Here is a 13,646-nt window from a genome sequence, read left to right as displayed (position 1 = left end):
CCAAAGCATTGACAAGGATCTTCTAAGTACGAGCGTCGAAGATTTGTATGATTACTATTCCATAGCATAAAATATAGGCCATGCTAGTCACCTATACATCGTTCTCCTACTTCACATGATACACCTTCGCAGATGCACGAAATTGGGAATGCTTTCGATATTTCCTTCTCAGCGTCAACGTCAACGGTAAGTTCTGCTGTACCTACAACATGAACAACGAAAGGGTTCCTCAACTCCAGCTTTGGTAGTCCGGCCGACCCCTGATACTAAGTGCCTTTCGGATCAATGGCTCTTCGGCGTCACAGAGCACAAAACTCAATCCATGTTGCCGATCGAGTCTCCCCGCGGAGACCATATACAAGCGTACCGCGTCCACGATTCAGGGATGCAGATGTGACGTATACATGCCTTGAAGTCTGACTGATAAGCAATGTATATAATGCTTGAGGGGTAGCAACTTCCTCGATAAGCCAACAACCCTCTCAAGGTCCTCAGGTAAACAGTCAAGTATTTGTCAGGATGCTCACAATCATTTCTGCGACCCCTTCGCCTTACGCGCGCATGAATCGCATAGCGCTGCTTGAGAAAGGTATTCCATTTGAACTGAAAAACGAGATCCCATGGCACGAAAGCGAGACACAGACTCCGCTATATAATCCTCTGGAGAAATTGCCAATCCTGCTGTTCGATGACGGCAGAGAGCCTGTATATGACTCGGCGCAAATCCAAGAGTATATCGTGCAGAAATTTGCGGACAAATCACCTCGTCTGGTTACGGGCGACGTGGACAACGGACCTCAAAGCGAGGCAGATCCAGACATTGTGCGAGGGAGTGATGGACGCTTTTGTGTTGCTATTCTTTGAGATGAAACGCGATGAAGACAAGCAGAGCAAATCGTGGCTGAACAGGCAGAATCGGAAGATTGACGGTGCGCTTAAGGCAATGAATGAGCTTGCCAAATCCAGAAAAGAGGGCAGTGATTACCTGCTTGCCGATGTCATGACCATTGCAGACATCGCGGTCATCTGCGCTGTCGGACAGGTCGACTTTGGCGGCGTTCGCCCAGGTTGGCAGGACAAGTACCCAGAATTGGCAGCCTACTGGAAGTCGTTGGATGCAACGAAGAATTTCGCGGATACCAAACCTGTGATGTTCGACCTGAAACACAATACCGTGGTATAAAGGCTGGATTGGAGGAGTCGGAGAGCATCACTTTGGCTGTGAATATCAGCTTACGCAGCGGGACAATTGCGACGAGTGACAGTCAGTGAAGCAGGCTTGTGGGGACAAGCATAACTTATGCCTCTGGACTCCAGGTAGTCACAAGCGCCGAAATAGCGAATCTCTCATATGATAACCATGGTGTTTGTCATCTTTTGATTGCGCACAACTAGTCTTCATGGCGACGCGTAGCTGCCTGGCTGAGTCGATGGCGACACGTAGAATTTTTCAGAGTGCGAATGTCGTAACAGTAGTAGATGAAGTTTGACGGAGACCACGTGACACAGGGCCAGATGTTCAGTCGGTCGATAAGGAATAAGGAGGCCAAAAGCAGGGCCAAAGCAAGGCCAAAGCAAGGCCAAAGGAGGCCAAAGGAGGAGGCTCGACAGCAACGTGGGCCACTCATCCCGCGCTAGCGGCGAGGTTTTCTCGAAACCCATCATACCGACAAAACGCATCGCAATTGTTTTCATTGAATTCATTCACTCTTCCTGTTCTTCACACTGTCACTGAGAGCTACAGTCATTAGACTGCTCTTGCCTATATACCGTCACTCAGTGTCGTCTCCTAAGGATATTGTGAGGCCTGCTCAGATCTACCTTTCCAACCCTCCCGAACAACACCTCAACCGAAACCCACCGTTGAAGTCCCCATTCCCAACAAGATGGCGGAAATTCCCAAAGGCCGCAATGTTACGGCACCGTATGTACTATCCTTATGCTCCTCCAACTATCCTTTCGTTGTCTTTCAGACCGCTAACATGGCTTCCGACCTCAGAACCCCTCAGAACAGTATGGTCACTATACACCCCACCTATCCTGAATGCCACTCACAGTCATGTAGCCCCAGCGTCAAACGCGCCCATCTCCTCACATGCTCAGGCACCCACAATCGGCGACATTCAAGAAGGTGAGACATTGATGATTAGAAATAAAGCGGTGAACTAATCGCCCGGCAGAGGACCTTGATCGCATGGCTGCAGCTTCGATATTCGCAAAGAATCCCGCCCTAGTCTCAATGATGCAATCGAAGCTGGGCAGTCTCGTCGGACGGTCATCCGGATACGTCGAATCGTTACCTGCTCCCGTTCGCCGCCGTGTCACCGGCCTGAAAGGTATCCAGAAAGACCACGCAAAGCTCGAAGCAGAATTCCAAGAAGAAGTCCTCCAGCTGGAGAAGAAATACTTCGCCAAGTTTACTCCCTTGTACGAGAAGCGTGCGGCCATCGTCAATGGAGAAGTCGAGCCAACTGAGCCAGAGGTCGAGGCCGGCAAAGACGAGGAGGAGGAAGAGCCAGAGCAAGACACGGATAAAGACGAGAAGGCTACCGGAGAAGATATGAAGGGTATCCCAGAGTTCTGGCTCACAGCCATGAAGAACCAGATCTCTCTGGCTGAGCTCATCACCGACCGAGATGAGGAGGCTCTCCGATCCCTGATTGACATCAGAATGGAATATCTGGACCGCCCCGGTTTCCGGTTGATCTTCGAATTTGCACCCAACGATTTCTTCACAAACAAGACCATCACAAAGACGTACTTCTACAGAGAAGAGAGTGGTTATGGTGGTGATTTCATCTACGACCATGCTGAGGGTGACAAGATTGACTGGAAAGCTGGCAAGGATCTGACGGTCCGAGTGGAGAGCAAGAAGCAGAGAAACAAGAGTACGCTTTTCCAAACCTTGAACTTGATTCAGACGTACTGACAATGGCATAGACACTAAGCAAACCCGGGTCATCAAGAAGACCGTGCCCACGGAGTCCTTCTTCAACTTCTTCTCCCCTCCAGTCGCCCCTACCGACGAGGACGACGTGGCATCTGACATCGAGGAGAGACTCGAGCTCGACTACCAGTTGGGCGAGGACATCAAGGAGAAGCTCATTCCCCGTGCCATTGACTGGTTCACGGGTGAGGCACTTGCGTTCGAAGAGTTCGAAGATGCTGAGGATGGCGAGTTTGAGGACGAGGATGATGAAGATGAGGAGGACGAGGAAGAGGCTGAGTCCGATGAAGAGGACGAAGAAGAGGGTGGCAAGCCTCGCTCTCAACAAGCCTCCGAGTGTAAGAATCAGTAAGCGGCCCAAGCGAGGAGTTTTCGATATCAATGGACTGGCAAGTCATGGCCAGGAAGCAGTGAGCAGCAGATCGGCAGGATAATGGGTTCCATGCTGCAAGCACACCCCATTGCTGACTCGATTCGAGCATGATGGATGTTTGAGTTTGGTGGTGGTTGATCCATCATCACGGAGAGAAATGGCTCGGTTCACCCAGACCACGGCGGTACCTTTGTTTGTCCACGTTGAACTGGCGTTGGAGCACCATCAACTACTACCTGCGTCAATCAAAACTCATATTGGCAAAGGTCTAGTCTCAATCACAGCAGTTTGTAGTTTCCTCTCAAGACCAGGATCGGTAATACGAAAAAAGCGATTTCCTGTTCCATATAGACATGTTGTTGTAAAGCTGGGCTTGTCGATCTCTACAGTACATATAATGTACATAATAGTATATGTCTTCTAGCATATAGTGATCCTTGATCGTGCAGAAGATTTCAGTGGAAAGGGGCCCTCAACACCCCCGGTGCACATTGCGTGGAACAATTTACTGAGTCTTATTACAGTGGTGCTGTGATATCGTGAAGATCATGGGTGTAGAGTGGGCGCCCAGGGGTAAGTTTAGCGCGGTCTGGTTAGAAGAGGAAAGGCGCCGACGCATTTGCTGCAGACCGCCCAGTGAGCGGCCGCCTGGGATGCTGCCATGGCGCGTCTCGCAGTTCCCGAGTCCCTGAAGACACTTTCTGACATGCGTGTGTCCTTGTTCCCCAAAAGATTCCACGCTCACCCGCACCTTTAAACACCCAAACAGACGGTCCATCAACATCCCCCGTCAACTCGAAGTCTGTATCAACACACACGCACACGACCCGTTTGACATTGTTAGTCATTGCCTTCTGTCACTAAGCGGACTGTGAAAGTCAACAACACACTCAATTGACACGTCTCTCCTAGGCATTCCTCTGTCGACTACATGGCTCCCCTCGCTCCGGAATAGTTGAGATTGCCATCTACACGTCCAGCACCATTGCCAACCATGGCGAGCTGGGAAGTCGGCACTCGGGCCTGGTTCCCTAACCAGGCCGAGGGTTTCATTCCTGGCGAGCTGGCAGGGAAGAAGTCTCTAGGAGATGGGAAAGTAGCCCTGGTATTCAACCTGGCCGATGAATCCACGCAGACGGTCGAAACCACCGAGGCGGCACTCCTCGATACGCATCAGAATGCCACGCTACCACCTCTCATGAACCCTCCCATGTTCGAAGCCGCCGAAGACTTGACCAACCTATCCCACCTGAACGAGCCTGCGATTCTGCAGGCCATCAGATTACGCTATGCGCAGAAGGAGATATACACATACAGTGGCATCGTGTTGATAGCGACAAATCCTTTTGCACGCGTGGACTCCCTCTATGTGCCGCAAATGGTACAGGTGTATGCGGGCAAGCAAAGAGCATCACAAGCACCGCATCTGTTCGCCATCGCGGAAGAAGCGTACACGGACATGCTGAGGGATTCCCGAAATCAGACGGTGGTTGTGTCTGGTGAGTCAGGAGCCGGCAAAACAGTCAGTGCCAAATATATCATGCGTTATTTTGCGACCAGAGGCGCCCCTGGGCAGGCAAGCAAGACGCGCGCAGACGCCATCAGCGAAACCGAAGAGCAGATCCTCGCTACCAATCCGGTCATGGAAGCTTTTGGTAACGCGAAGACCACGCGCAACGACAACTCGTCTCGATTCGGCAAGTACATCGAAATCATGTTCGACAAGCAGACCGACATTATCGGTGCCAGGATAAGGACATATTTGCTGGAACGTTCGCGACTTGTGTTTCAACCACTAAGGGAGAGAAATTACCACATCTTTTATCAATTGGTAGCTGGAGCTACCACTGAGGAGAGGCAAGACCTCGGTCTGCTTTCCGTCGAAGAATTTGACTATCTGAACCAAGGAAATGAGCCGATGATAGAAGGAGTGGACGATGCTGCTGAGTTTACAGCCACGAGGAAGTCTCTGAGTACAATCAATGTCTCCGAACATACACAAAAAGAGATCTTCCGCATTCTCGGCGCACTCCTACATATTGGCAACATCAAAATTACGGCAACACGAACGGATTCATCACTTTCTTCCACGGAGCCCTCACTTACGCAGGCATGCAGCATTCTGGGCATCGATGCTGGAGACTTCGCCAAATGGACTGTCAAGAAGCAGCTAATTACCCGAGGAGAAAAGATCACCTCCAATCTCACGCAACAACAAGCCACCGTTGTCCGGGATTCAGTAGCTAAATTTATTTACTCGAGTCTCTTTGACTGGCTGGTCGAAACCATCAACCATGGCTTAGCAACAGAAGAGGTCTTACAGAGAGCCAGCACGTTCATCGGTGTACTTGATATTTACGGTTTCGAGCATTTTGCCAAAAACTCCTTCGAACAATTCTGCATCAACTACGCCAACGAGAAGCTGCAGCAAGAGTTCAATCAGCACGTCTTCAAGCTGGAACAGGAAGAATACGTGCGTGAGCAGATCGACTGGACATTTATCGACTTTTCTGATAATCAGCCTTGCATTGATCTCATCGAAGGAAAACTTGGTGTCCTGTCACTTTTAGACGAAGAGTCACGGCTGCCTATGGGGTCAGACGAACAATTTGTCACCAAGCTGCACCATCACTTCGCGGCTGACAAGCAGAAATTCTACAAGAAACCGCGCTTCGGCAAATCCGCCTTTACAGTCTGCCACTACGCTCTGGACGTCACATACGAGTCTGATGGCTTCATCGACAAAAATCGCGACACCGTACCAGATGAGCAGATGGAAGTGCTTAGGAAGTCTTCGAACGCGTTCTTGGTTGAGGTGTTGGATGTTGCTACTGCGGTCAGGGAAAAGGACTCTGCGCAATCAGGCACAAAGACGGTTGCTCCCGGAGGTGGACGTCGGGTTGGCGTCGCTGTTAACCGCAAACCTACGCTAGGAGGCATCTTCAAGAGCTCCCTCATTGAACTGATGCAAACCATCAACTCTACCGATGCCCACTATATCCGGTGTATCAAGCCCAATGAAGCCAAGGAATCGTGGAAATTTGAAGGTCCAATGGTTCTGAGTCAACTCCGAGCTTGCGGCGTTTTGGAAACCGTGCGCATCAGCACTGCAGGTTATCCTACGAGATGGACATATGAAGAGTTCGCCCTCAGATATTATATGCTTTGTCCATCCTCAGAATGGACAACCGAGATTCGGCAAATGGCGCAGAACATCCTGGTTAAAGCTTTGGGAGCAACAGCTCACCAGAAAGGTGAAAAGTACCAGCTCGGCCTGACCAAAATCTTTTTCCGTGCAGGAATGCTGGCATTTCTGGAGAATCTACGATCGGCTCGTCTCAAGGAATGCGCTATAATGATCCAGAAGAATCTACGCGCGAAGTACTACCGCCGCAAATACCTCGATACTCGGCAATCCATTCTTGTCTTTCAAGCAGCGACTCGGGCATTCTTGGCCAGACGTAGAGCTGAGGAGACGAGACAAGTCAAAGCAGCCACCGACATTCAGAGAATCTGGAGAGGACACAAAGCTCGCAAGAACTACAAGCAGGTCAGAGGCGACCTTATACTTTTCGAGTCCTTTGCGAAAGGCTTTCTTTGCAGAAGAAATATCCTCGAAACACGGATTGGAAACGCAGCCATCAAGATCCAAAGAGCTTTCCGCTCATGGAAGTCCCTACGTTCCTGGAGACAGTACCGCAGGAATGTGGTCATTGTTCAAAACCTGCACCGTGGCAGGACGGCCAGGCGCGAGTATAAGACGTTGCGTGAGGAGGCCCGGGATCTCAAACAGATCTCATATAAACTCGAAAACAAGGTTGTGGAGCTTACTCAGTCGCTGGGAGCCGTCAAGCGGGAAAACAAGACATTGTTGTCGCAATTGGAGAACTACGAGGGTCAACTGAAGTCTTGGAGATCCAGACACAACGCCCTCGAGACACGGTCGAGGGAGCTGCAGACAGAGGCCAATCAAGCCGGTATTGTAGCAGCGCGATTGAGTGCTTTGGAGGAGGAGCACACGAAGTTACAAGCCAGCCATGATGAACATATGGGCAATGCGAAGAGGCTTCAAGAGGAAGACCGAAAACTCCGAGAATCGTTGCAAGCATCCAATACCGAGCTTGAGAAACTGCGAACAACAGTCTCTACGCATGAGGGCGAGAGAGGTACTCTGCGACAACAGATCAACGAACTGCAGGATCAATTAGAATTGGCGAGAAGGGCACCACCCCCAGTGGCCACGAACGGAGTCAACGGAGACTACGCAAACGGAACTCCACCAGTCAACGGCCTGATCAATCTTGTATCATCCAAGAAGCCTCTCAAGAGACGAAGTGCTGGAGCCGCCGAACGCAGTGAAACCGATCGGTATAGCGGAGCCTACAGTGCTCGACCTGTCTCAATGGCTATCGACACACACGTGAAGGCAATGTCTGGCTCAACGTTCGAACCCGGTCTGGACAGTGTCGAGATGGAGCTTGAGAACCTACTTGCCCAAGAAGACGAGCTGAACGAGGAAGTCACTATGGGCCTCATCAGAGGAATCAAGATCCCTCAACCCGGCGCAAACCCTCCACCTACCGACAAAGAAGTCCTGTTCCCTTCGTACCTCATCAATCTCGTCACCTCTGAGATGTGGAATAACGGTTTTGTCAAAGAGTCTGAACGTTTCCTTGCCAATGTGATGCAGTCCATACAACAAGAAGTCATGCAACATGATGGAGACGAGGCTATCAGTCCTGGAGCATTCTGGCTGTCCAACGTCCACGAGATGCTATCCTTTGTTTTCCTTGCCGAAGACTGGTATGAAGCACAAAAGACGGACAATTATGAATATGACAGATTACTCGAGATCGTCAAACATGACTTGGAAAGTCTTGAGTTCAACATCTATCACACATGGATGAAGGTGTTAAAGAAGAAATTGCAGAAGATGATTGTGCCTGCAATCATCGAATCTCAATCTCTTCCTGGTTTCGTCACAAATGAGAGCAACCGCTTCCTTGGAAAGCTCCTACCTTCGAACAATACCCCCGCTTACAGTATGGACAACCTTCTGAGTCTATTGAACAACGTCTTCAAAGCCATGAAGGCTTATTATCTTGAAGACTCGATCATCACGCAAACAGTGACTGAACTACTCCGCCTGGTTGGAGTCACGGCCTTCAACGACCTCTTGATGCGCCGCAATTTCTTGTCATGGAAACGAGGACTACAGATCAACTACAACATTACACGAATCGAGGAATGGTGCAAGAGTCATGACATGCCTGAAGGAACGTTGCAGCTCGAACATCTCATGCAAGCAACCAAGCTCCTACAACTCAAGAAGGCGACGCTCAACGACATCGAGATCATCCAGGACATTTGCTGGATGCTGTCACCCAACCAGATCCAGAAACTGCTGAACCAGTATCTTGTGGCGGACTATGAACAGCCCATCAATGGAGAAATCATGAAAGCCGTGGCTTCTCGTGTCACCGAGAAGGGTGACGTCCTCCTCTTGGCTCCGGTCGACATGGAAGATAGTGGCCCCTACGAGATTGCTGAACCAAGAGTCATTACCGCCTTGGAGACATATACTCCTTCATGTAAGTTTGCCAATCAACAAATGTGAAGTTTCGTTACTGACTGATTTGATACAGGGCTCCAAACACCGCGACTAAAGCGACTAGCGGAAATTGTCTCTGCACAAGCCATGGCTCAGCAGGACGGCGGCATCATCGCTGATGATGGACTAGATGATGGTGAAGCCGAAGCCGCAGTCGTGTGAAGGGTTGTTGTCTGATTCAAATTTAAACATAAACTTCGGACGAGTCGAGGTTAGGACCACACGCCACGCACCACGTATGGCGGAGTTTAGATAATATGTGGAAGTTTTTGTAGGTGTACCACTTACTGCTCGCCATGACAGGAGAGCATGGGGTCTGCTTTGATCGAGCAAATACTGCGTCGGCGCAGGCAAGCGAGAATGTCTTTTGATATCTTTTGGGCATAGCAACGGGCGGTAGCGTGGCTGTTGTCATTCATGAATGCAAGCGAGCAATCCAGAGACAAATACATCCTCATTGATCTGCCTAGTACCTGCGCCGTGAACGAGCCCAGCAGTTTTTCTCCTGGAAGCAGGCAAGCAAGTCAAAGCTAGCCCCTGGAGCCCCTGAAGGGCCAGCCTTGCCACCCATGTCCCAACCACACGGTTCCATGCTGGGCTACGTGGCATCTTCAGGTACCTTGGCGTCAAATCCATTCAAGATAGTACTGACGTATGCATAGAATCCCGTATAATGGACCACTGCCGCAGCACCGTCCTTGCCCAACACTTTAACCGTCCTAGCCCAGACACTCTGGTCGACGACACCAGGGTCTCCAGCAGCCGTAGCGAGTGCGAATGCGGCCTTGCCTTCCTCCGTTAACGTGTCTGGACATTTACCCGCGTGAATCTCACTTAGTGCAGACTCAGAAATGCCCACACGTTTCGCGATGATGGCGTGCGCGTAGTTCTCGTAGGCGCATTTCGCGCGGGCCCCGGCCACGGCGATGACGACTTCCTTTGCGTACGATGATAAACCCGGGATGGTCTGGAGAGCTTTGATTAAGCTGTAGATTGACTCTGCGACGGGTGGGTGGTGCAGGAGGATGCCGAAGGGGCCGATTAACGTGCCGTCATCGAGAGATGTTCGTGGGGATCTGGCGTATCGTTGGTTTGTGTATTCGCTGAATAAGGCGTGTGGTCGCTTTTGAGATTCGGATAGATCTTGGGGTGGGGTCAGGCCTAGACGGTTGGACATGTTGCTTCGACAGTACTTTCACGACGTTATGTGGAGTGATAGTATATGTAACTTTGGTGCAGACCGACCTTGTATGGTCAAGGCAACTTGCCAGGGTTTAGTATGTGATTGAACGACTATGTTGCTTGCATTGTACCGTAAAGAGATATTCCCTCGATCAAGAGACTTCGTTCTTGAAGCGGGCCCCTTAAGTCGGGGTCACCGGTGAAGTGCTCAGCCGGCAGTGCTTTGATTACGAAGACCTCGGCACAGGCACTGAAATTGGCACTGGCAATGGTACTGCCTCTATCGATGGTTTTCGCTGCTTATATAGAAGCCTTACGCTTACCCCAGGCAGCCCACCATCTCAGGACGAAGCCAGTTGCCTCAGCTTCGTGCTCAACTTGATCAATCAATCTGTGCCAGTCCGCCTCAGTCATTAGACCGGCATCACCTAACTTTCCTAGTCCTGTCCCAATGGCCATTCTCATCCCACTGAGCCAGACTCTGCCTGCTTGTCTCGTTTCTTCGCTCCTTGCATTAACGCCAATCTTCATTGAGGCTTCTTTCTGCTCGATATCAAATATCTCGCTGGTTGCACGCAGTAGATTACCCAGTTGACGACAGACATCGGTGTTCAGTCCAAACTTGGCGAGGAACTGGCCGATCGTCTTGAACATTCTCAAATGTGGCGAGCCGCTGTCCTCGTATGCATCGTTCGACATATAGCTGTCCACCAACTGAATCTAGCCGCCTGGCTTGACAAGCTTAGCTAGTCTCGTGGTTGCCTTGACTGCACCATCGTATCCACCAGTGTTTGACAGGACCGCACGCTGATGAATGAAATCAAATGATCCTTGCCACTCGTCTGGCCATTCCGCATTGACGTCCTGCTAGTGCCGCTTGATGTACTCCGGTTTGTGCACATTGTCCTCGAAGGGCGCGATGTCCGTGCCGATCAGCGTGGCGGAGTCTGGATGGGCTAGTAGTGAGCGAGTTTGAGTGAGGAACAAGCCATCTGCTGTGCCCGAGTCGAGAATGCGAAGGCCAGGGGCTGTCAAATCTACGGGACAGAGAACGAGGCCGCCGAATGCTGCTGTGACGAGATGGCTCTGAGCTTTGAGGCGTCTGGACTCGGGCTGGTCGTGTGGTCCGCGATATTGTGGCTTCATGTTTGACTGTGTCATACAAAAGGCACTTCGTCAATTCCCACTCGGTGCACTCATTGACGCAGAATGGGTTTCGCGATTTGTTCTTTTCGCGAGTACCACAGCGGTTGTTCCCGGACACGTTTCTGATGTTGCAAATGTTTCAAACTTACCTGTGTTGCCTCCGTGCAGATAAGGCCGCCCAGAGGAAAGCCATCGAACGTCAGCTACGCTACAAGTCGACCCCGTCTCTGCTTGAGAGCTTGTTCTGAGCCTACTTCGCCAATCGACGCATATTAGAAGACCCTGCCGCCCGCCTTATGGAGAAGGTGACGTTGAGAAGTGTAGACTCGGGAATCCTGGTAGAAAGAGTAGACAGGCTGTGCTTCACCGTAAAAAAAATGCCAGTCCCAAAGAGGAAATTTACCCGCAAAACTTCAGACTGCCGTCCAGAAAAAAAGTTGATGGACTTGTGAATGGGTGCAGCCAATCCTGCAAATACACTTCTCGCAACCGGCCCTCTCGTATGCGTGCGACCGCATTGATAGTAGTCATTCAACCCGAAGATGCGCTCTTTACCAAATATCCTGATCGCAGGAACACCCGGCGTGGGGAAAACCACCACTTGCAATGAAATCCTCAGTCTAGCCTCTCAGTCCACCCCCGCCCTAAATCTCAAGCGCCTGTCCATTAACGACATTGTCAAAGATCGAACATGCCACACAGGTTATGATGAAGACCTGCAAACCCTGATAGTGGACGAGGACAAACTTATGGACGAAGTCGAAAAAGACATCTCCGACGGCAACGGCGAGGGTGGCTGGATCATCGACTGGCACTCGACCGCCGGGTTTGCAGTAAGGTGGGTGGACTTGGTGGTTGTATTGAGGTGCGACGAGACGAACATACTTTATGACCGACTCAGGTCACGAGGCTACAAGGACGAAAAGGTGCAGGAGAACATGGATGCCGAGATCTTTGGTGTGGTGACTGAAGAGGCGAAGGAGGCGTGGGATGAAGAGGGCCAGGTGGTCGAGTTGAAGAGCGTGGAAGCTGAAGATATCGAGGATAACGCAGAGAGGATCATCCAATGGGTCAAGATCTGGGTCAAGGACCACGGCGAATGAAGACAGCGTGAGCCTCAGCGAGGTTTTGTTTACGAACCGTCTATGATCCACCCGGGTCGCTGATATGCCGCACTCTCAAGGATCCAGGCTACCGCCAGCAAGCCATGCTTTCAGCTTGTCTAGTGCTTTGCCGCGATGAGATATCCGGTTCTGCACAGATGTCAGCACACACTGCCTCTCGCAAAATTCAAGGGGGGAGGCCAGCCGCTGAACGACCCATTAGGCAGCGTGAAGACATACCTTCTCAGCCTTGTCCATCTCAGCATATGTCTGGCCTTCATACTCAAAGATGGGATCCCAGCCTATCATACCCAGTCAGCATCGAGAACACAAAACCTAGTGATCCAACATACCGAAATGCCCTGGCCCTCTCGCCGGCACGATCTTGCCCCGAGTCCGTCCTTGGAACAGGATCGGTTCGTGTCCCGGTCCAGCGCAGTACGCAAACGTACATACCGCATATGAGGTCTTGTCGTCATACGCAGCAAGCAGGTTGTTCAGCCCTTCGTGCCCAAGCGCCCCAAGGAAGTGTTTTCTGTGGGAAGGGTAGAGAATCAGTGTCTGGCAGGCAGGATGAAGCTAGAAACCTGGTCAAGGATAGAGAGGGACAAGGGAAACGCCATGCTCTTGACGAGCATGTGTGATGTAGGCGCGATCATCTCTCGTCGAAGTCCGTGGCTCATTTCTTTTCACTCCTATCCACGCAGAGAGATAGACGGCGTAGCAATAATTGATAATAATGTAAATTTAAAACTTACATGTACGGTCCCGGCAGGCCCTTCAACGCTTCGAATTCCAATGCAGTATCTTCCGTGAGTACCGGTCCATTGACCTGGATATCTGTCATTAGTCTCAATCCGGCATTCAAGCATGGACAACAACGATTGCTGACAGGCAACCGGAGCGTCTCGCACATATTAAACATCGGTACTCACCGCTACAGCCGCCCTTGAACACTTATCTACTGCAACCTCCTCGATCGTCCCTTGAATCTCTGCACCTTCGACGTTCTTGCTCTGCAGAATCAGGTTCTTGACTTCTCCTAGAATAGCCTGTACTTCGGCCAGCTTGTTGGCGTTGCCGGTGATGAAATTGAGAGTTGTAGGGCGTGGTTTGGCCATGATTGAAAAATCTTGCTTGAGAAGAATTAAGTAGTGTGATGTTCTCTCAGAATTGACGTCAAAGGACTTGAAAAGGGGAAGATATGTGATATTGTGCAAATGGCTGGTGAGATAACCTGCGATCGTGTAGTAATTAAACTGTTATCAAAATGACATGTGGTGG

The 13,646-nt window shown here is 50.8% G+C and overlaps 6 protein-coding genes across 6 annotated transcripts; 3 read left to right on the top strand and 3 right to left on the bottom strand.

The window, feature by feature from the left end:
- Window positions 1-40: 40 nt before the first annotated feature.
- Window positions 41-1,543, top strand: EDD37DRAFT_691507 (uncharacterized protein). Its single transcript, XM_062820022.1, has 3 exons — window positions 41-186; window positions 249-822; window positions 866-1,543. The coding sequence occupies exons 2-3, from the start codon at window positions 520-522 to the stop codon at window positions 1,181-1,183; spliced, it is 621 nt and encodes a 206-aa protein (XP_062672969.1). The 5' UTR covers window positions 41-186; window positions 249-519; the 3' UTR covers window positions 1,184-1,543.
- A 383-nt stretch (window positions 1,544-1,926) lies between these two features.
- Window positions 1,927-9,093, top strand: EDD37DRAFT_561108 (P-loop containing nucleoside triphosphate hydrolase protein; the record flags this gene model as incomplete). Its single annotated transcript, XM_062813870.1, has 6 exons — window positions 1,927-2,131; window positions 2,181-2,888; window positions 2,941-3,295; window positions 3,923-3,988; window positions 4,281-8,911; window positions 8,966-9,093. 6 exons carry the CDS (start codon window positions 1,927-1,929, stop codon window positions 9,091-9,093), a joined length of 6,093 nt encoding a protein of 2,030 aa, XP_062672968.1.
- A 436-nt stretch (window positions 9,094-9,529) lies between these two features.
- EDD37DRAFT_605908 (AhpD-like protein) lies at window positions 9,530-10,108 on the bottom strand (the record flags this gene model as incomplete). Its single annotated transcript, XM_062814838.1, has 1 exon — window positions 9,530-10,108. The coding sequence occupies one exon, from the start codon at window positions 10,106-10,108 to the stop codon at window positions 9,530-9,532; it is 579 nt and encodes a 192-aa protein (XP_062672967.1).
- A 305-nt stretch (window positions 10,109-10,413) lies between these two features.
- EDD37DRAFT_646769 (uncharacterized protein) lies at window positions 10,414-10,812 on the bottom strand (the record flags this gene model as incomplete). Its single annotated transcript, XM_062817776.1, has 1 exon — window positions 10,414-10,812. The coding sequence occupies one exon, from the start codon at window positions 10,810-10,812 to the stop codon at window positions 10,414-10,416; it is 399 nt and encodes a 132-aa protein (XP_062672966.1).
- An 883-nt stretch (window positions 10,813-11,695) lies between these two features.
- On the top strand, window positions 11,696-12,685 carry EDD37DRAFT_249359 (dTMP kinase). The gene is made up of 2 exons (XM_062810661.1): window positions 11,696-12,369; window positions 12,443-12,685. Exon 1 carries the CDS (start codon window positions 11,802-11,804, stop codon window positions 12,360-12,362), a length of 561 nt encoding a protein of 186 aa, XP_062672965.1. The 5' UTR covers window positions 11,696-11,801; the 3' UTR covers window positions 12,363-12,369; window positions 12,443-12,685.
- Window positions 12,438-13,483, bottom strand: EDD37DRAFT_646767 (Ham1 family protein; the record flags this gene model as incomplete). Its single annotated transcript, XM_062817775.1, has 5 exons — window positions 12,438-12,512; window positions 12,603-12,664; window positions 12,716-12,897; window positions 13,121-13,194; window positions 13,298-13,483. The coding sequence occupies 5 exons, from the start codon at window positions 13,481-13,483 to the stop codon at window positions 12,438-12,440; spliced, it is 579 nt and encodes a 192-aa protein (XP_062672964.1).
- Between the last annotated feature and the right edge of the window lie 163 nt (window positions 13,484-13,646).

Source organism: Exophiala viscosa (genome assembly GCF_022695815.1).
Source record: "Exophiala viscosa unplaced genomic scaffold EDD37scaffold_2, whole genome shotgun sequence".
Taxonomy (NCBI): Eukaryota; Fungi; Ascomycota; class Eurotiomycetes; order Chaetothyriales; family Herpotrichiellaceae; genus Exophiala; species Exophiala viscosa.
The sequence above is the reverse complement of the archived record's forward strand: the minus strand, read 5'-3'. Positions and strand labels throughout refer to the sequence as shown.

What these genes read in the sequence shown, in the direction of transcription:
- EDD37DRAFT_691507 (XM_062820022.1), top strand. Translation starts at nt 520, where the DNA reads ATGCTCACAATCATTTCTGCGACCCCTTCGCCTTACGCGCGCATGAAT. An exon ending in GCGAGGCAGATCCAGACATT is followed by an intron (nt 823 to 865) that starts GTGCGAGGGAGT and finishes CTATTCTTTGAG; the next exon opens with ATGAAACGCGATGAAGACAA.
- EDD37DRAFT_249359 (XM_062810661.1), top strand. Translation starts at nt 11,802, where the DNA reads ATGCGCTCTTTACCAAATATCCTGATCGCAGGAACACCCGGCGTGGGG.